The sequence below is a fragment of the Anticarsia gemmatalis genome, chromosome 18 (assembly GCF_050436995.1).
Source record: "Anticarsia gemmatalis isolate Benzon Research Colony breed Stoneville strain chromosome 18, ilAntGemm2 primary, whole genome shotgun sequence".
NCBI classification, from domain to species: domain Eukaryota; kingdom Metazoa; phylum Arthropoda; class Insecta; order Lepidoptera; family Erebidae; genus Anticarsia; species Anticarsia gemmatalis.
This window is the reverse complement of record NC_134762.1, coordinates 4,320,173-4,343,534: the sequence shown is the minus strand read 5'-3', so window position 1 is coordinate 4,343,534 and position 23,362 is coordinate 4,320,173. Positions and strand designations below refer to the sequence as shown.

Sequence of the window (23,362 nt, the reverse complement as noted above, 5' to 3'; positions counted from 1 at the left end):
ACCTATCGCTGAGACGCCACATTAGCAGAACGGGGAATGCGGTATCGCAGAAGCAAAGTTTGTACGACAATATTCATTATAATTGAATTTGATTGACATTTTCACTTACCATTTTTCTCCTTTCAAGTACGATTTGTGTTCAAGGAAGAAAATAGCTCTTTACATAAGAAAACTATCTAAATCTAAACGACGTGCGTAGGTAATATAAAGGTAAATATATGTACCTACCTATAGTACCTACGCTTTATTATATTAGTACTAGCTACTGCTTGCGACTTCGTCCACGTGAACAGATTTCCCGGGGTAAAAAATATCCTACGGGATAATCCAAGTTATAAACTATATCTGGATCAAATCCGTCCAGTAGATTTTTCGTGAAAGAGTACCTAACAAACATACAAACTTTCGCACCATACTTTCGCATTCATATCGTTAGTACGATAGTATGGATTTTAGTCTTAATTTTAAATAGAAAACAAAATCACAAACCATTTATTAATATAAGTTTAATAATCTCTATCGCTTAGTTCGCTATGTGAATTCAATCAAATCTAACAAATGCTTGAACACATTTCATCGGCTGTGGGAGCAATCAATCGTGAAAGCATTGTTATATACTACTTAGTTCAATAACAATAGAATAGGTATATTAGTTTATTTTCCAACTAAATTGTGTTATTTTACTCTTTAAAGGTCAGGTTTGATAACGGACATTTTATTATTTTAATACGCCTACGTGGACATCAACGTTTGAAGTAATTTTAACTGAAAGATGTTTAGGGGAATTGTATGTCCAAATACACCTACGTCCTTTATTTTTAGGGGTATTTCGATATTTGACTTCTTCAGTTGTGTAATGGTGTAATAGGTAACAATACCGGGTTATTATTTTATAGAAAACCATAGGTCTGATAATGCAATCGAGTATTTTGTACTTTATTTAACCAAGCGTTTATAATTATTAAGGTGCTCGTTGTTTGCTGCGTTTTTTTGTAAATGAGGCATGTGTAGATATAAAGTGATCTTTAGCCCCCTACCTGAAAAATTATAGTTATATTAAAAGGATGAGCAGTGATAGCAGAGTGGTATTAATTGACAACTCCCACGCAAGTGGTTGCTGGTTCATTAATGAGGACAATGGACATTAATGAGTTAAATTTATTTATTATAATAGGATATTTTTTACATTTAGAAGTGTATATAAGGAATTATCTACTTCAGTAATTATTGGCAAAGGAGAAATCACTGTATATACACACAAATAAACCCTTAAGGCTACTTGACGGTTAAACGTAACGACCTGTAGTACGATTCTGTACAGTCGGTGCTGTCGAGTATCGAAATTTTGACATTTAGAATGTACTGCCAAAATATTTCCTACGACGTCCGTCAGAGGCGCTGATCAGATTTTCATACAAAATTTCTCGATGACAGGTCGGTTGTCGGTAGTCGATAGTAGTAGAGAATCGAGCTACTGTAAGGTAATGCGAGGATATTACTTGGGTAGCATAATAAAAAATCTGTTCAAATTAAAATGATTATATTATTATTCTAAATAATAACAAGTTCAAACGTATGACACGAACAACATATTAATATCTTAAATCATAAAAATTAACATACACTGATTGTTCCATTTTCTTTTATCGTTTAAAAAGTAAACTATCTGGTAATATATAAATTAAAAATTAAGGGAAAATCTTACGAAAAATTTTAATGAAAACATATCTTATATGTAGACACTCTTATTTCAAACACATTTATAAAGAACAACAGTGAATTTTCACACATTAAAATAGTTATTTTAATAATAAATATGTTTTTGATTTTCATAAAATATAAATTATTTCGTATTTAGAATAGCGACATCTATTAAAGTGTTTGAGGTACTATAGAAATTGTTTTAGAATATCGTACGTGAATGTTTACAAACAAACATACAAAGATACATAATTATTCTTTTTTAAAAGTCGGTATAGTAAGTAGCGTTATGGTGAATGCACGGTCTAAAAGTTTAAAAATATATGAGATTTTATGAACTTGTACACAATCGCCGGGCAACGAGTCTACTTAGTATTCCTTAGTTATTTAAGGTGTCACTAGTAAAAACTCTACTATTTATATTTTCATACATAATTGACATTATATGAAATACACTAGACCTGTAAGAGTACTTAAGTAAGCGTACGGTACTATCGAGTATCGAGAGTTTGACATTTAAAATGTACTGATAAAATAGTTCCTGTAACACCCACTAGAGGCGCTGATCAGATTTTCATACAAAATGACTCGATAGCTAGCCGTTTGTTGATAGTCGGCAGTAGTCGTATAAATGATGGCATTTAGATGTACATTCGATCTGTTTCAAACGAAAAAACTGCGTTGCACGGCGACTATTGTAATTACTTCTCGGCTAAAAGTACCTAAGTTATTATACATAAATAACAATAAATTTTACATACAGTTTTTATACATATAAGCCCATTCATCCTTTCTATAAGCATAGTCTTATAGTAACTATCAAGAATATAACTAGTCGAATATTAAAAAACATTTTACGATTTGAAAATAGCTCTCCTTTTTTCGGTCTCATACAAGGTAATATTAATAATTATTATATTAAAGTAAACTTACTTCATAGGACAAAATATATATTTTAATAAACACTTAAATATATATCTAATTTACGAAAACGTTTTTTGAAACGTGCTTATATGTTATTACTACTCGACTTTTCTTCATTAATGTCATTTAATATACAATTTTCTTATATCAATACTATTTATTTAAATGGGTAATGAAAATGGTATGACAAAATATATATATGAAAATATAAAACTGAAAAAACTAGTTTGACTTCAAAACTTTTAAACTGCAACTACGGCTAGTGCAACCTGCGCCGAAACGTCAAGCAATCCAAGGTAAAATGCGTGTTGACGCTATTTCCCGTATCGTATTTAATGGTTTTACTTCAATATATCGCAGTTAAGTGACTAATGTACTTAGTATTTTCATTGTTTTTATTTTACCTACTAGCAATGTGGGTTGTAGTACTCTTTGTGACCTGTCCAAGTATACATAGAAAATGTGTTAAGTAAGAGTTTACGTCGGTAATTAGATTTCATATAAAGACCGACTAGTGATACTTCACAACTGCTAGACTTTCTTGGCTATGCATTGCGGAACCGATGATAATTTCAAATAAATGATATTTTGTGTTATTTTTGATAATTATTCAATAAAATGTATGTATGAGATGAATTTATAAAAATACGTTAAACTAACACTGGTATACTTTAACCTACATTAAAATTGTATTTATAAACTAATGTCGCGTTTTCAAATATGGATGACTATATAATGTACACAATGAGACTTGCTTGTATTTTTGTTATATGTACATTTTACTTATTATATACTTATATACCTATTTATAGGTATTTATTATTCTTCTGACGACCCAATAGCGTAAACCGCGGTTCGATTCTCGACCGGTATGTACATATTTACTACATGTAACACTTTTAACGCACTCAAACAATAAATGAAAACTTTAGTCTTTAGTTACTTGATATTATATTTATAGTCGTTATGGTTGTTAATTTTAACATAATAACTTTTTTATATTGAAAAAATATTTTGTCTAATAAGTAAATTAGAAATACATAATCATACATAATATATAGCTATGCTATTCAACGAAACTAACTGATGATACTAGAATCAAAATGATTTACCGTTTAGCTGTTATATTGACAATTATGACAATCAAAAATACAGTCAGTGAAAACTGCCACCGATACATATTATATTATTGTTGTTTAACAGTTTACTATTGAACAAAGTAAGTATTGGGATTACGCACAATTGACATTCGTCAATGATAGTCATTTATTGTCTACGGAAAGAGCTCTCTGCCGTATTGTTATAATGAAGTAAAGGCTATGGGCGGCTAAAGTGAGTTATGATGGCCAAAGTAACTCATTAACTGTCTTCATGTCTTGAAACTTGTACTTTCAATAAGATAAATAAAATGTATTTGATTTTGAATGTGTACGTTATTAATGTTACATGTTGTAACCCTATCCTAATTGTATACTAAACCTTATTTTATTTCTATTATAAATTATAAATATGACAATGGAATAATATATATGCAGATATTTATTCATATATGGTGACATTTATTTCTTTAAATTGTTTTGCAATTGTAAATCAAAAAGTGGGTATTTTGTTATGATTAACTTTAGTATGAATTCAACTTAAACGCTTGAAATCACATTTCCCCTTGAAACGAAAATTTAAATGAATATAGATAAAAATAAATTAACCCATTACCGTCCCACACTAGTGGGATTTTGTTTTCCATAGGGCTTTATATAGCTTTTTCCATATGCCACCAGGAACGAGCCTTTTAAAAAGGGTCTCGTCGCACCGAACAACAAAAATATTTTTGATGGCGATTTCAACAAAACTGTTTCGCAAATAAAATTGTTACTTATGAATAAATACGATGATAAAAAATTCTTCATTTATTTGTGCTACACACACATGTAGTCGGTATTATTCAGCCGGTGAAAAAATAGCTCATTCGGAAAAAAGTCGCTCAGATTAATCGCATGTTAATACGTAGGAATCAGAGAGCGCTAACGTAAACACACAATCGTATCTCTTTTGCGTCGAGTCTTAGATATTTTAATCAAAGAAAAAATACTCGCAAATATTTAGAGAGTAACAGACTCTTTGTTTTTTCAAGCAAAAGTTGCCGATAGCAACTCGATAAAAGAGTCGCGAGCAGAGACTGAAAGCGATTCGAAATGGTCACAACATGTCTGTTCTGACCAAATACCTAGTCCTTAAAATTACCGTAACCGAAAACCGTAATTTGTGGGTAGTCTCCAAACCCCGCGGAGCATGCACTTGAACGAATACGACTTAAAAATAACCGTAATTCTGGGGTAGTCTCCAAACCCCGCGGAGCATGCACTTGAACGAATACGACTTAAAAATAACCGTAATTCTGGGGTAGTCTCCAAACCCCGCGGAGCATGCACTTGAACGAATACGACTTAAAAATAAGCGTAAATGAAAACCGTAATTTTTGGGTAGTCTCCAAACCCAGCGGAGCATGCATTTGAAAGAATACGACTTAAAAATAACCGTAATTTGTGGGTAGTCTCCAAACCCCGCGGAGCATGCACTTGAACGCATACGACTTAAAAATAACCGTAATTTGTGGGTAGTCTCCAAACCCCGCGGAGCATGCACTTGAACGCATACGACTTAAAAATAACCGTAATTTGTGGGTAGTCTCCAAACCCCGCGGAGCATGCACTTGAACGCATACGACTTAAAAATAACCATAATTTGTGGGTAGTCTCCAAACCCCGCGGAGCATGCATTTGAAAGAATACGACTTAAAAATAACCGTAATTTGTGGGTAGTCTCCAAACCCCGCGGAGCATGCACTTGAACGCATACGACTTAAAAATAACCATAATTTGTGGGTAGTCTCCAAACCCCGCGGAGCATGCATTTGAAAGAATACGACTTAAAAATAACCGTAATTTGTGGGTAGTCTCCAAACCCAGCGGAGCATGCACTTGAACGAATACGACTTAAAATTAACCGTAACTTGTGGGTAGTCTCCAAACCCCACGACCGCATACATTTGACGCATCTTATCAGCATTTTTTCGGTTATTCAGCCCCTGTTCGCAAGTAATTCGTGAACGCTCTCCTATCCACGATGCGTGTAGTCCGAGAAACCCCCGATATGTGGTGATTAGATACTTTACTTTGATGTTCAATAAAACGGCTGAATTGAAAGTTCCGACGCAACTGTGAATATAGCACTTACGATAGTATGTTTTAATTTATTAAGATGATGTACAATTATTTGATTGAAAAGGAAAAACAGTTTTGTTGTATGAGAAAATTCTCGCGTTATTCTTTACGAATTCTTTGCGCAGAAAAATAATAATTTGAGGTTTAAGCACTTGTCCCACCGCCGACGAGGGAACGACCAACTATCGGCTATTTTCTCGCTCAAGAAACGTATAACAGATATGCATTGCATGTAAACAAAAGAGACGCATATAACAGTTGATCGCTGACTGTCCACACTGACGGCGAGCACTCGCTTCACTAGTTTGTTGCTAAGCGACAGGAACTATGAAAGATAACACTCGCTTAGAGATACTCGCGCGATTAGAACATACGTCGAGAGAGCAACCAGCGGTCATTTCTCTACGATGAAAACAGTGATGCGAGTAATCGCTCGCCTCACTCACGCACTCGCTTGTTGCAGAGCTACGCTACTATCGCAACTACGCACTCGCTCCCCGCGGATCGCCAACTAGTTTCCAATTCTAGCGCTACTCGTTCATCGTTGGCGGTGGGACAACTGCCTTACCGACACATTACATGAGTTATTGAAATTAATGAATACTGTAATGCAATGATAAATTTAACGAGTGTTTAATATAAAGTATGGATGTACTGAAAACTTTTCGTTTAAAGGGGAAATGCGTTAATTAGCAAAATGTTTGATTATTTTATTATACCTGGTTTAAGTTTAATTACTTGATTTTATTTTACTTTGATAATTAATATTAATTTCAATATTGTTGAATACCGTTTGACAAAATTACTCCTGAATTTCAGACAGTCTGTGATAAACTATAGCAAGCTGGTTTTAGGAATGATTTCTATTTGGAATTATATGTATATTAATATATTATCGTATATCATATATATAATAATATATTTAACGTAATACTGAACTACACCAGATGAGAGATGGCCGTGCTTACTAAACCTAACCTATAATAATAATTATTAAGTAGTTCATTGTCCTTAACTATCACTGAGGTGAGAAGACTATCATTTCAAAATGTACACTTATATTTATTTAACAATATCTTAATCATTAATGTGCGTAGATCCAACTCAGAATTTTATAACCTTAAGAATTACTAAAACACTTTCTATAAACTTACTAAAACTAAGTGCTTAATTCATTTTAGTGTTACTACGAAGACGTGCTCTATCACTTTTATACGCGGAACTTTGCCGCTTAATTATACATATAAGACTATATTATATACATATTCAATTGACGTTGAGCTTTCCATATATACAGGTACTATATTAGACTTATGTATAAATATTGTAATTCTACTGTAGTGTTAATAAACAAGGGGATTGTCCGATTATATGTATTTTATACTGGCAACAACTAAAATCGAAACAAATAAATAAAAAATCTAGAAAAAGACTGGAAATTAGTATGTAACGCACAAAAAATTACTACTGAAATGAATATTATTTTCCTCTTATGAAGATTAGGTTTTAACATTATAGAAGTTACTGTTAGAAAAGTTAAATAATTACTGAATTTAATTGTATGTTGTATTCGTTAAATTATGGCAATATAAGAATAATCCGTGCACGCAGATGTACGTACCCGTTATAAAAGCGTATACGCCCGTGCACGTAAAAAAAACATACTAATATTACATATTTGCAGTAATATTAAGATAGTCACCAAACAAAAAATTAATTATATATTATAGTTTCAAGAAATAACGAGATTCCCCTTACTTATTAACACGACATAGCAACACTTATAATAAATCCAAGTCAGTGACTTTTGTTTACTATCTAATCTATTTGCTTGATGGGCCTAGGGCACTTCCCGTTTTAGGTATTTTTATATACTACACTATGTGCTATTCGCTTCCGTAGATTATAATTAATACATATATACTAACATTATATTAATTTAAGTTATAAAAATACTGCGTTTAACGATTATAATAATTTAATTTCAATGGAGTGAAAAATGGATTATAATAGATACGATTTCTAAAATGTTATATACTTAGCTTTACGTTAAAAAAAATGTCTTTTAAGAAGAAAACGACGTAATGAGTTGTGAATAATATTTCATAGAATGAATGATGTTCAAGAACAATTTATAATGTCTTATATTGATGAAATGGGTATGAGCTTGAATTAATAGAAATATAATATTTATTGTAAATAAAAGGGGAATTATGACATGGCTAAGTAAAGAAAAAAGTTGAATGATGCCTTAAAAAATTATAAAAATTATTATAATCGTCAGACGCGTATAAAACTACCTATACGAATGCTACTTCCCGTTTCATGCCAAATAATCAATGACTTATATCAATATACAGTTTATCTTAATATGACTTAATACTAATAACGACGTCGCAACCAGGCTCCCATTTCAATATTATGTACAATAATATATTGAAATGTCCATTAACTATAATTGTCCTTGGAGAAGCATGAGAAAATTGGAAAATTAATATTTAAACAACCGAAATGTCTAGTCTACTATTATTATTATTAGAAGCAAACACATGCCCCGTCCAGTGAAACATTATGAATAGTACTACGAAGGTATAATTTGACTTTAAATAAAAACAACCGAATTTATTTAAAAATAAAATACAGCCTGTTATTTGCTGGCTATTAAGCTGTAGTATGCTTGTCCGTTACTGGAGATAGTTTATAGAAATTGGCTATAAGGGATATTATTATACTTAAAATATTATAAAACCAAAAGTGATAGATAACTAAATAATGTATCCCAAGCCGTTAGTCGGCTACGAAGATCAGTATAACTGAAACCAGACACATAACAATATTTAAAAATTAGAATATAGATAAAATCTAAATAAAAAATTTCGAACTAAGTCTGTATTTAAAAGTATATAAGTATACTAGCGGACCCAACAGACGTTGTCCTGTCTACACGTCTTTAATTTAAAAAAAATAAACTTTTTTTAATAATCTAAACCATTCTCAGATCCCCTTGAACACACACAAAAAAAAACATCAAAATCGGTCCAGTCGTTTAAGAGAAGTTCAGTGACATACACACTTACAGAAGAATTATATATATAAAGATTTGTCAGTTGTCTGCTTAGTTTGAAATCAGATGACCGTGTTTAAAGATATTGATGTTATTTAATTCTTCAATAATGTCATTTCTCTGGACGTGGCATGTTATATTGTCACATTCCCACTTAGTTAATAAGTTAGTACATTAGGGTCCTTCGCACATCATCATTTATTCTACTAGCAACTTGTTCTTACATAAATTTATAACTAATCTTATTATAAAATCATTATTTATATCCTACTCGTAATATTCGTTCCAATTATTATTAGTGTTCGTTTTTATATTTACACTAAGCATATAAACTTACTTAATCTGTTTAATAATAGAGATCTAATAAGTAATCTATTGGCTTTATTTCCGGAAAATTCGAAATAAAATAAAAAATAATAAGACCAAAAAATATTACTTTTAAATAAATAACAAAATAATATGCCAAAGTAATATTTCTTTATGAAATAAACAAAATATTATTACCAACCTATAAAATTGTTTCATTATTTTTTTACTATGGCAAACTATGGTGTCGACTTACGGTAGTTTCTATAAACTACCTACCGTAAGGTGCCTAAACTGCAGCTTGTAAATTAAAAGATTTGTTTATGTCCTAAGTTATATGACTGTATTGTCAGTACCAACAATTTTATAACAAAAATTACCAAACTATTTGAAAAAATATAATTTTTGCTTTACTTCTATTATTAACAAGGAGATCTCTACCTGAGCTATTCTTGTTATATTGACAGTAATTGTACTTGGATTATAGCATTATCTGCATAACAATGTACACTAAAATAATATTTGGAATTTTCATACCTTACCTTGCTTAACACTACTACTACCTACAAATGACTTAATATTTACGATTTCTTGTTTAATATATACAACTACTCGTTTACAAAACACCGGGTACACACCTACATAATTAAATATAATAATTATATGATAATAACACAGTTAGTTAGATCGGTACTATAATATTCCCGCTTGTCACTTATAACAATCACACGAATCGGCGTGGCCAATATTTACCCTATACTAATTATTAATAAGATTATACGCAAATATTATTATTATAATCAAAATATATATTATTATATAACTAGGAATAAAATTGGTAATAGTTTTGTAGACACGATCAATTAAAGCCGCTTTCGTCTTTCTTGATCTAATGTACAATTAAAACTACGATAGAATTACGAAATTAAATTTGAGTAAAAACACAGGGATTACAAGTTTATTAGCTTTGAATTTAATTGCATTGTATGGTTAGTGATCAATCTAGTGTCAAAGTTGTTCAAGCCCCCCGAAGCCTTAGCTTGTTTTAAGTGTCATATTGTAATTGATGGCCATTGTTGAAACGTGTATATAATATACTATTAAAACTGCATATTGTTCGCTATTAAGTGCATTGTAACAGTGTTAAATATTTATTACATTTATTTGTCATAGGTGGTGTTATTATTTTATATGGCTACAGCGCCCCTATCGTGTATTCATGGTACTAATCAGTATCGTTGAAATGTCAAACAGAAAAGTTTGACGTTTAGACGATATGAGTTAAATACTATAGAATTGCAAACTTGTACTATTTGACCTATTCATTGTTTATTTATTCAGTGCATTTAGTCTTCGTTTCCCTGCTTTTATCAATATTTTATTTGTTATTTTTATGTAATGCCAACCAGACACTGTTTAAAACTTCTTAAAATACCTAAATAATATAACGCATTGCACAAATATAATAGTAGTTTTAAAGTATAGACTTATAGCTACACCTTACACTAGGCTACGTTTTAAAGCCAGACGTGTATGAAATTCTGCGCTGCACAGAATATAATTATATAATATATATACTTACATACATACTTATCCTACTACCCCATACACGAAACACAGCGCAATGAATTCCTTTTTTCAAATGTAAAATCTTCTTTTAAACGAACTCTAAAATGGGTCGCTGATAAAAACCCAGTTTGAGGACAGCGCCATCTATTGGTCGAATATATATATTTGTAAAATAGAATCAAGTTAATCGATCATTTGTGGCTTGAAAGCCACTATGACGCTATTTAAACGATCTTCTGGTACGACATAAGAATTATTACAATATAATAATCGTGTTCATCAAACAATAGAATATTAGTAAGTAGTTTTCAAATGAGATTTCAAACAATGTTTCGTGTATGGAGATACTTACAAATCTATTTGAGGTGGATTTCCTTTTGGTTGTATCAAGTATTTGATTTTAATTTTCAAAAAAATATAGCGAAATTCACACACCTTCAACTTAAGGATCAGGCAGAAATACTTATTCAACTCTCGTCTTACAGCTGTTAGAAAAGACTTTGGTAATAACAATTGTATTTCTGGCGTCCCCCAAAGCTGTGTGTTACCTAAAAATAATTTTGTAATAATAACTTCTTACAACATACTTTTAAAAACTTTAATAAAAAAATATAATGAAAACAGTTGCTGTGAAATAATTCTATATGTTGCGAGATATAAAATTATAAATAAACAAAAATGAAAATGAGCCATGAAAAATGGATTATAACGCAAACTAAATGAATAAGTAAAAACTAAGGCGGATTGCCGACAATGTCAAAATACCCTCTTATTGCAAAACACAATAAACTCAAGTCTAAAATCAAAATGTTATATTTTGACTTTATACTTATGTATATTATATATTTCGTAATAAAAGGTACAGTGTTTACTTCCTAAAATGGGACGAGATTATAATTGAATTGAATAATGTTATAATAAAATAAATTATATTCAGTTAACAGAATTATATTAAAATAACAGGGATTTTTAATAATACAATATTATATAAAAAAAGTAATTTAAAGAAAAAAAATGTTTTTTTATTTTGTCACGTAATCTCGTCCCAAATTAAATAGAAACTATAAAGTAAAAGCGTACTAGTAAATAAGACTATTCAGCCACGTGAAAAATAAACTAAATTACAAAACTAATAATTGAACGAAAGGGGACTCTTTCAAATAAAACTTATATTACAATAACAACTAAACGAACCAACTTTAAAATCGAGTGAAAAGATGTTTCTTATTAGCTCTTAATTTGTATCAAATGTTTATGATATTTGACTATATTAGTGTAAGCTTAGTCTTAGTTATAATTGTCGAGTCTATTATTATTATGTACCCAAAGAGGTAATTGACTGAAAGCTATCGGTATTTTTGTTGTAAAAGTCAATTATGTAACTGAAGAAAATTTAAATTAGTAAAATAATTGAATGCAAACTGAATCTTAACCGTATCACTAATATACCTGCATAATATGTACATAAACGTCAATACACGTAATAATAAAACGCCATATTGCGATTGGCGAAAAGAAAATTCTATGATTTTATCACTCCATTGACGAGTAGTCATTATGACTTTATGATATGCTTAAATAAAATTATCAAGAAAACTATTCTATAGTAAAAACTATGAAACAAGCTACGCACAATAAAATATAAGATTATATACGCACGAATTCCTAAAATAATTAACACGCAAGAACCGTAAACTCACACTAAATGAATATAAGAAAATTGTTTCCATTCACTCAAAAGTACTTATATTATAATATAATATGACTAAGCGACACATCTACAAAAAAATAATAATAAACAGGAGGAAATATGAAACCATATAAATTCCGTATATAATAAACGTTTAATACACCTAATTATATTTATTTAATAATGTGAAATGATTTCAAATTGAAACGTGCGATTATATTTTTATGATGCAAAGATTTCGTGAAATACGTGTATATGTTGAGATGTATTAAAAAGAACTTTATATTATTTAGAAAAATATATAGAAAAGTGTTAGTTTTTAAGTCTTATTTTCTTTAATATTGAAAAACTGTAAGGTTAATCTGCACAAGGAATGTTGAAGTTATTATAACTAATTTGAAAAGTAGTAATACAGCCCACTAACAGTACCTAGAAAGGGTAGAGGTAAGATTGGGAATAGAGCTTAGTTTCCAACAAATCTATTTATTTACGCAAACAAGACCACACCAGGTCAATTTCGAAAAATCGAGACATTTTGACTATAATGGGTTCATTCCGCAAGATACAGTGTTGTATATGTGTTTATCAAACGGTTAGAAAACATTTTATTTTTTGAGCAAATAGAATGCATAATTTGATGTGTTTAAACTCATTATATTTGTTGATTTATCCGTTAATTCCTGTTTGAGTAAATAAGTCAAATTATATTCGTACTTTTAAGTTATTATTGTCATATTGTGGAAATGTATTATTATGTCCGACTTCTAGGAAGGCAGGCTTGACTATGTAAGGCAAGTCTGTCAGTCAGTCTAGATTGTCTTCGAATAAAACCTCCCGGTGCAAAGGAACCTTTTCAGATAAAATATATTTCAAAATACTGCTGGCATAACGTTCTTCAACTGTTTGTTTAAAATATAGTTTTTAAATATGAATGGAGCGATGACGAAATTATTTATTTCGAGAGAGATGATCTTAGAATTGTCATTCGACCGTTATATTTACTTTATAATCTAACGTATATTTAAAAGTCGACTTACGACTTGTCACCTATTTACTACTGAATTAGGACTTTTCCTATCATTGCCCGGAATAGGGACTTGTTTTCAATGTACACTTAATCCTAAACACCGATTATTAAAAAATAAATTCGAAGTATCATATACGAAACACGACTTTAGCCAAAATAATATAAAATGAAATTAAAAGGATAAAAACTAAATCACGCAATAATAAAATTTAAATACGAAAACACGTGCATTTAATGACGTTAAACAATTCCGACATTGCAAATGATTTATATACAAACTCCTCAAAGGGCCCACTTAATGTTAATATTTAGGATACAGCCATATAAAAATAGTTACCTTAAAATATTCTTACAAAAAATAATTATATTAAAATTTTAACCATTCTCAAAAGTTTCATTCATTTCACGTCACCCAAAACGAAATAACAAAATGTAAAACCTAAAATATTCAACGTGACATTAAATGCCGTTAAATTCAAAAAAACAATTTTGATTCAAACACACTTAAAATTAGAATAAAACCTTTAAAAACAGGATTGTGTTGATTTTTGGATAAAATGTTTTTACAAAACATTAATTTTAGCAATTGTATCACCTGAAAGTTTTTGGGCAACAAAAATTGACATCGTTTTATGTCGAATATTAAAAAACTAAATAATACATACGTTACACAAACATACCAATACATATTGACATTCATATTCACACCACCATAACGTATGGAAAATTACAAAGTCTTGTTTATTATGGATCCAAATTCTTCTATGGTAGCAGAGTGAATGCCTAAAACGGAGACCATATTGGGAACGAAGGGAACAGAGCCCTTATATTCAACGAAAACGAGAATTCGTTAAAATCTCTTTAGTTTTTTATCACAATTCTATCCGTTATTGATCTCGGTCGAAATGGTACAAGAGTATAAGGCAAACTTTTTCGATACTGCCTACTATATGTCCAAACAGAATAGAGAAAAGTCATAATTGAACACCTTCAATATTTAAAGATATTTCGTTTTCACGAACCATAGTAGTCTCTCAGGACGTGATGCGAAGGTAGTTTGTATCGCTGACACTCGTATTAAGTCGAGGTTATAACAACTATATGAATGAAGATTGAAAATGTTGGATCATTTCGCTTCGATCCCAAAAGGTCTGCCTTATCGTATCAGAAACGGGGACAAGCAAAGTGGAAATATGGCAGTGTAGCGGGTTGTACGGAACACGAGAGCGGAGTAAAGCTGACGCCGGCTGAGCTAAAGTACTCGTCAAACGGACTGAAGAATGAACGAAACTGTCTAAAGATGTTTTTTTATATTAAAGGTATCAAGTTCGTTTCAAATTTCAATCCGTTATTTCGGTAATAACTTTGCTATAGAAACAGTCGAGATGTTAAATTAATCACCATTTTACTGCTGTAAAGAAGAATCCAAGCTCAGAAAATATGCTGACATTTTCACTAGCGGTAAAAGACTATACAAAATGGGTATGTTTTGTAAGTCTTATGTTAAAAGGTGAATGTTATAGTTAAATACGTAATAAGACATAACTGTTTCTTATAGTTTCGTTATAAAGTTGTTCAAATAAACCCAGCTGTGTCAACACTCCTCCGCTAAACAAATATGCGACTTATCTCCACCTGGCTGGTCCCCTATTCGTATTTTACAGTCTTTATAGTATTATACAATCTATGGCAGTCACTCTACATTTGTCATCCGGAAATTTGTTTATGGCGCTCGAAAAGTGTTGCTGTGTTGATAGATTTTTTAGTATGGCAAGACTTTGTTTCGGTAGTCATATTATGACTTTGGTGTTGCCAGAAGTTAAATATTATTTGCAGGATTTGTCATAGTGTGTCGTTCTTCATTTTTAAACAGTACATTATGGTGTAAAGTTTATAAGTTGGGACAGTATGGAGGTTTCGTTAGAAAGGTTTCCCCTCCTCTTGTTTCACTATGCCCATCTCCTGAAGCATGGCTTCCAGACCCTCGGGCATACGACCCTGATCTAGTTCTTGGTTCCATTTGTAATACTAGAAAGAGAAAAATTACTGATTATTTTAATGATTTGTGTTTTAAATTTGAATGTGTTATGATTACTTTTAAACTGACTTATAAAAAAGGAAGAGATTCTCAATTCGACTGTATTTTTTTTATGAAATTGTTTCTGGGAAATCCACTTGTGCTATAATGTTAAAATTCTAATAGCGTGTTTGTTCGATGGAAATAAGAATATAACGAGAAAACGGCTGAATTAACTCGGATGCAAATGAATTATGTCCTGACGGCTATTTATTATTTATAGACTAAGCTAATGATTTTAGAATATAACGTTACCTCATACAATATTAACGGTAATGAAAACTTACCATAGAACAGACCTGCAAAAATGAATAAAAAAACTATTTTCTACTAAATTAGTATATTGACAAAAATGTTTGTACTTGGATATTTGCATAACAAACACATTATATCAGAACTCATCCATCATATCATGGTATTTTGAAAATAATCTATAAAAAAATATATTTTTTAAAGTAGAACATAACTTTTAAAATCTTTATACTATTTTGAAAAGAGAGTACCTATGTAAAGATCTTTTCATTGTGATTTATGGAAACAAGGTCCAAAACTATACTAGTGTATTTTTTCATCTACCAGTAAGTTAAGAAACAAACGGTAGAACTTCAAAAATATGTTCTCCAAAAGAACCTTTTCAATTCTAAAAAGGGAGTAAGTAGGTAAGGAAGATTTTCTTTCCTTCGTGCAAGGCTCTCTTTCACTGTACCTCAATGAATATGAATAAATGATCTTATCATCTAGCAATAAGGTTTAAATTACCTTATCAAGTTCCTTCCTGAGTGCGAGCACAGACCTCTCCCTGTCAGCCACCAACTCCTCAAGGTATTGGTAGCGGAGTTTCTTGCGCGCACGGCACTCACGCGCCGACTGTCGGCTGCGCTCTGCAAGCATGTAACGATGATCTGATGACGAAAACAAACAAATAGATAGACGGACGACCTAGGCAAATAAAAAAAATGACCCATTTCTGGGCAAAAGGGGACAGAATAAGGGAGGGGTTAGGCCTTGAGTCCACCAAGATGGGTTAAGGACTCAGCATCCCTTGTTAAAGGAAAAAAAAATAAAGAATCAGGCAATAAAATGTTGAGAAGACATTAATCAGAGTCTTCAAAGTGATTAGCAGTCGAATGTCAGTCGTAAATACGGCAAGATAAAAATAAGTGTTATACTATTGCAGGAAAAAATATAAAACGAGACAATGCCAAGAAGTGTCCCTTCCAAAATGTTTCCAAGATAGTTAAAATCTTGGTTAAGGGTGTGTAATGTTTGTACCCTTTCATCATCTTACATTTCAGACGGAGACAATTTCGTGTTTTCCGTAGCATCATTCATTAGCATTATAGGAAAAAGACTGTGTAACAGAAACAGAGTAGACAATACTAACAGATAAGTGCATTAAATAAATATTTTGGGATAACTCTCATTATAACTATTTTTCACATGAATCCATAAGGTCATCACTTATGCAGTGGATTAATAAGTCAAGTATCAAGTTATCAACCAAACAAACAAGACCATAACTCAAGTTCGCATATTTTCAAAAACCGGCTGGTTCGGTAATCGTAAATAATGATAAGAGATAAATTACGTCAATGCCGTACGACACTATCTTTTAAATCTGTTTAAAAAAGTACATAAACAAAAATATGGGGATTCAAAACGCTATCTATGGAGTTTATCTCATATGTGACGTTAATTGGTAAACAAACAACTTAACGATATTAAATGCATTCCAGATATTCGTCTAGACGTCTACATATTGACTAAAACTTCTTTCTAAAACCAATTTATTTGGGTACATACATACCTAAGCTAATAAAAGGCGTTTTTATTAAACACTATCAAATAACTTCAAATATAGATAAACATCTTTACATTAACTTATTCTTTTCATTTCATTTAATAAATCACAATTCTGTCCTTCCTTCCAAAAAAAAATAGTTTTATAGATAAGTTAAGACGCGAACCAGAAAGAAAAGTAATAAGAATACCAAATAGATAGTAACTGGTATTCCTTTAATTTGCGATAAAATATATTCTTTATCTAAAACTGGTATTATATCAAAGAAAAATCCACTCCGATTCCAAAACAAAACCGATAAAACTAACCTAAAATCGCGAACGTAAAACTGCGCAGTTTCAATTTAGCGGCGAAAGAAAAAAAACTACGCTACTAGTTGTCATCCATCACGCATTTTTTTACTACGCAGAACTCACGAACCCATAAATAGTGTTCAACTGACAACATCGTAATTTTCCACGTGGAGAATATAGTATTAACAATACTAGGCCGTTCTCGAAACTACTTCTGTAGCGCGATTTTATACAGTCGGTACAGATTTTGACATTTAAAATCTACCGCAAAAATAGTTCCTATGCCGTCCACCAGAGGCGCTGATTAGATTTTCATACAAAATCTTTCGACCGCAAGCCGTTTGTCGATAGTCGACTGTAGTAGAGAATCAAGCTACTGACAGCATCGTAATTTTCCACGTGGAGAATATAGTATTAACAATACTACTCCGTTCTCGAAACTACTTCAGGTTCGTATTACTATGGCTTGCAGTTCACTTGCGTTTATACTGAATACTCCGATTCCGTAAGCCGTAGCGTAATATAATGCCTTCTTTATGAATGTGATTATTAAATGTAATAAAACCCCTTTCTGGCTTATTGACGTATTTATAAAGACCCAAACAACGACCAGAAGTTTCGCTAATCCTGCTAATTTTACGAATTTAATGCGACCTAATGTCATCCGGTGATTTATTAAACATACTACTTTTAATGAACACACGTAAAAAAACTGGTAAAATCCAATTATGAGATGGTTAATATAGATATTATTATATAACCATCACGTAGGTAATTAAGATAAAGATATTTGCTGATAGTAATAATCTAAACTAATATTATAAAGCTGAAGAGTTTGTTTGTGTGTTTAAAGGCGCTAATCTCAAGAACTACTGGTCCGATTTGAAAAATTATTTCACTGCTAGATAGCCCATTTATCGAGGAAGGCTATCTATCTATAGGCTATATATTATCACGCTACGACCAATAGAAGCATGACGATATACATGACCTCTTATATGACGAAAGCGAAGTTGCGCGAGTCAGCTAGTAAACTCATAAGACAGAATAATCAAATTCTGTGCTCCATGCTGTCAAAGGCTGAAAGTAGTATAAAAACTGCATATAGTGCATACATACCTAGCTTGGCCTTCATGTCCTGTTTGTCAAGCTGAGCCTTCCTGCCAGGCCGGCGCCCGCGCTTGCCCCCCTCGCGGCGCTCCCCGCCCTCGGCGCCCGACGTCCCCACCGAGCCGTACACCCCGCCACCCAGCGACTCCTGCAAATAAACACCAGCTTAACAACAGAGAAACTTGCACTTTCTGTAAGTCATACGATCTGGAAGGAAACCATCTTCCGCTCGTGTTAACAAAGGCCGGTTTTCTATAACTTATCTTAAGTAAAGGATAGACCTATCATATTCCAGTTCCATAGCATCTACCTGTATACCTGTATATATACGCATTATTACCGCTAAACTGTCACTATGTTTTTAAAAACGTAATTTAAAAAAATCCTTGCTACTATTTCCACTTGCCGTTAACGATCGCAACGATTATCTGGATGTGTTATTGACCTAATTACATCTAAACGTTGCATGGCAGTTACACATCATATAACATCACATCATTCTGATCTATAATAGAGATACTGCAATGACAAATCATTTGAAAAACTGAGTGAACAAAGTGTAAGAAAAAAATATGAATAAAGCATGTAATGCTTGTAAATAATATCGATATCTCACCACAAGAAAAAGCTTATTTTTCTTTACACTGTTATAAGTAAAAGCTATTGAATAGTAATCAACCCAGTTCGCTTTCGAAACCATTAAATGCGCATACGCATCTAACACTAACTTGGCACGTGGTCCCGTGAGCTCATAATCTTACACGACACACATTGAGACATCTAAATATGTCTCATTCATACACTACACCTGCTCATTGCCAAATATTTACTCTCTCTAACTTCGAACAACGCTATGGAAAGTTGTGGAATGATATGTTATGTTATATACTATAGTAATTGCTATTCAATTCAACGACAATTGCATCATTCGCGCCCCCTCGGGAGCTGCAAAATTAATTCCGGAAATGCTCCCGTCGAGATTTGACATACCAAATCCTGTGCGGGAGCAACGCATAAAGCGAAGTAAAAATACACGCGTTACCAATCCAAAAATATACTTTCTTAACGAACGTGTCACAGTCAGCTGTTGCAATTATACTCCAGTACATGAAACAAGTACGTTTATTCCCTTGAGAACGGGCATGTACTTACGAATCTTATGTATGCAGCATAATACAAAAACATAACGTAACTGCGTAGTAAACGCAAAATCGCATTCGGTACCGACCACGTCGAAAAAACCAAGGCGAGCTTCTATCCACAATGGACGGCGATCGTTGACACTAAAACCTCATTGGAAACACATACTTGAATGATTAGCAGCCGAGCACCTTTATGTGTGTGACAATAAGGTCGCAAGTGGCTTGCATATGTGAACAATAACCTTTCTGTTTAGTACCGTGACAGAACTCAATGGGGGTAATTGTTTTAAGACGCACGTTTCCACTGCGTGGAGGGAGATGCGGTGCCATAAACATTATTGTGTTTTCAAACAGTCTCGATGCAATTTTCTAGTTATATAATTCGGTAGTAAAGTGTGTTGTTTTGTTGAGACGGTAGGATAGTAAAGATTGGAGATATATTGGATGTTTTGATACGTTGTGCATATCATGAAACGAAATTAGTAAGAAAGATTTTGATTCAAAATCATTTGTTGATAAACCATAGAGACTCCTAAATAGTACCAACATAATGTTAAAAACAATTCTAAATGTTAACTCATAAAAAATGGGAATATTCCAGAATAAGGCACGAAGCTACCCTTTGAACAAGAGATACAACGTTTATTTTCGGTTCAGGAAAACACAGTTTCCCAGGAAACAAGATGAATCGATTTTCGCGAGGTTCCGGGGGCGGAAGTCAATCTCAATAGAACATTTCCTTAACTCAGAATATTACGACATCATAGTAAGGTAGTAAAATGAAACAATTACGTAGAGCTAGAAAGAGCCTTTACTTAACTATCGAACACTACCTCTATGGTAAAAACGGTATTGTATGCGATTGCTAATCCCGAGGTTCGATTCCCACGTGCGTATTTCATTAATACTTTTTCAAATTCTTCTTTTGTTAGGCAAGTACTAAAAAGGGGAAAAAATCCTTTTTGTATATTGGTCTACTTGTATCAAAGTTCCATTTGGTATTACCAATAAAATGTTTTAGCAGTCAATGTATTTTCTTTAGTGTTAGGAAAACAATACGTAAGTTAACAGCCGACTCGTATAGCAAAGCAATTATCGGTAGCTCACCCATGGTTAATCAAACTCCACATAACAATGAGTAGTTAATAAAAATTGTTCACAAATTGTACCGAAAATCTAGTGGAAATCCTTTTCTTTGTGTTGGAGAAACACGAAAACTCGATGTTCCGAATCATGTTCATTGTCCAGTAAGTATTTCTAAAGTTTTAATGGGAACAAGTTTACTTCTTACGTAAAAATTTGTGCGATGTAAAAATCGAAAGAACCCGTCGAGAAGATCCAGTAGTGAAAATATTTTAAAACGAACATTCCCGAAATCCAGACAGCTCAAATCTAGGTACTACGCATCAACCAGTATTGATTTATGAGGTGGGTTACACAACACGATACATACAAGATGCATAGGTATAGTGCACGTTGCACACAGGCGGGGGGCGGCGGCCATCCGAGCTCACCCCCTTCCTCCCCCTAACCCCCTAGACTCCCAACCCCTACGCTTCAGACTGGACGCCATGTTTGATTTTATAATTGGAAAAATATCACTGAAGCTTTTTAGTTATTCATAGTTATCGACACAAGATACAGGAAAATCAATATCCTCGCCCAGTATTCTTATAAATAGATAAGGTTGCTAACTACGACGTAATTATAAGAAACAATGATACTTTTCATAGAATATCTGAAAATAATATCTTTAATAAAGTAAAACACGTGGAAAAAACCTTTAACAATGAATAAGTTGACAAATAATAATGTAAACTTTGAAAATTCAATTCAATAAAATATTCTAACGTAATAATTTGAACTCACCTGAGACTGCAAACCGGAAAAAAATCACTTCTACTCTAATAAAAAGCTTAAACAAAACTGTAATCACTTATTAAATCTCAAAACTAAGCATAATTCAGAAAGGAACATAAAATTTAAAACTAAAATTTGCCAAACAAAGGAAGAACGGAGCGACCGACCTATCGGCTACATTTTTGAACTGCGTCTGATGTATGAAAACCGAGCAGTGAGGGAGCAGAGGGGCTGGATTCCTGTCTGGCTGCGAGGGGGGTAGCTAGACGCCCTGCGCAGACCGGTTCTGTCTATACAAACTACACCGGCAGATGTATCAGACAGACGTATTAATTATTGTTACCCTTTGAGCTTATAGGTAGGTTGTATTCATCGAGGGTACGTTATCTGTCTGTACCTTGTCAACGCAGACGTTTTAGTATCTGATAGTACGGATAAGATTAGAGGTATAAACAAACAACATTTTTGTATACGTCACGAGTGGTTATCACCTTTGAACCATGGTGAACAATGGTAGACTGTTAGCAACAATATTATTACTTTGACAAGTACTTAGAATATGACTGGGAGTTGTGTCATGAACCTCGCGAGAACGATGGATAACAAAGTAATCTTAATTCACGAGGTTTTGTCAAAACAATGTTATTTCAACATCAAGATCTTTTTAAAATTTAGAGAGGTAAAAGATTTTAATATAGAGTTTGTAAGTCGCTAAAGAACAGCTGTTATAGGCTTAAACAGATTTACAAATATAAACGTCCTCGATATCTTCATAAACCGGCGTTATCTGAAACGACGCAATTATAAAAAAATAAAAACAAAAAAATGTCGTCGACTGCTATAGTCCGTCAACGTGAAAAACGCGATGACGTTGCCCATTAAAATATCGAAACTGCGTAGTGGCGATCTCAATCGCAACCGTCAAGAGTCCTACCACAAGTCGAAAAAATAAAACGAGGATTTCAAGAGTTTGCGTTCTATTGCGCAATGTATTTACAAAAAAAGGAAGGCTGCCAAACAAAGAACGCAATGGAAGCCCAGCGATGGTTTGTGAACGACAATGAACCGCGATAATCTGGTAACATGCAACGGTGCAACGGTTTTTAGGTCGCGAATTACTCGCATTTATATTTGTCGAACGACGGCGGCCATACTTGTTGGAAAATTGAAAATCAATACTGCCACTGGACGCATATGTGTGCATATCTCTCTTACACAGTAACGATGCGATTGCAGACAGGTATAGCTAAAAGCTGTACGTAGATACAAAGGGGGAAAGGTGGGGTCTCCTGAAGTAATTTTAATGTGAATTTTAACTTTATTCCCTGTACGTAAGGTCGAAAACAGTTTGGAAGGATTAGTAAATTAATTTGTACACCCACCCTGGACGCAGACAGAGTATTATGAGCAATAACGTTCAGATTTGATATTTGCATGGCTTCCCGTCTCCTTTATGTTTTCATATCAAAGGACCTCTAATTGAAAATTGCGGAATCAACCCACGGATGTTTACAAATTGTTGAGTCTGAAGCAATCGTAAATTAGAGACATCTGTGACGAAGTAGGTGTATTTTTCA

At 32.6% G+C, this 23,362-nt stretch overlaps 1 protein-coding gene across 2 annotated transcripts in view; it reads right to left on the bottom strand.

The window, feature by feature from the left end:
- Positions 1-1,523: 1,523 nt before the first annotated feature.
- Positions 1,524-23,362, bottom strand: part of REPTOR-BP (REPTOR-binding partner) — a 31,258-nt gene continuing 9,419 nt past the window's right edge. Inside the window, exons 2-4 of one of the 2 annotated variants that reach the window (XM_076126264.1) lie at positions 18,793-18,931; positions 16,339-16,460; positions 1,524-15,530 (exon numbers count right to left, since the gene is read on the bottom strand). In XM_076126264.1, the coding sequence (XP_075982379.1) occupies positions 15,423-15,530; positions 16,339-16,460; positions 18,793-18,931 (369 nt within the window). In that variant the 3' untranslated portion in view covers positions 1,524-15,422. Of the gene's footprint in view, positions 15,531-16,338; positions 16,482-18,792; positions 18,932-23,362 lie in introns of both variants that reach the window. The other variant, XM_076126263.1, reaches the window with a different exon arrangement.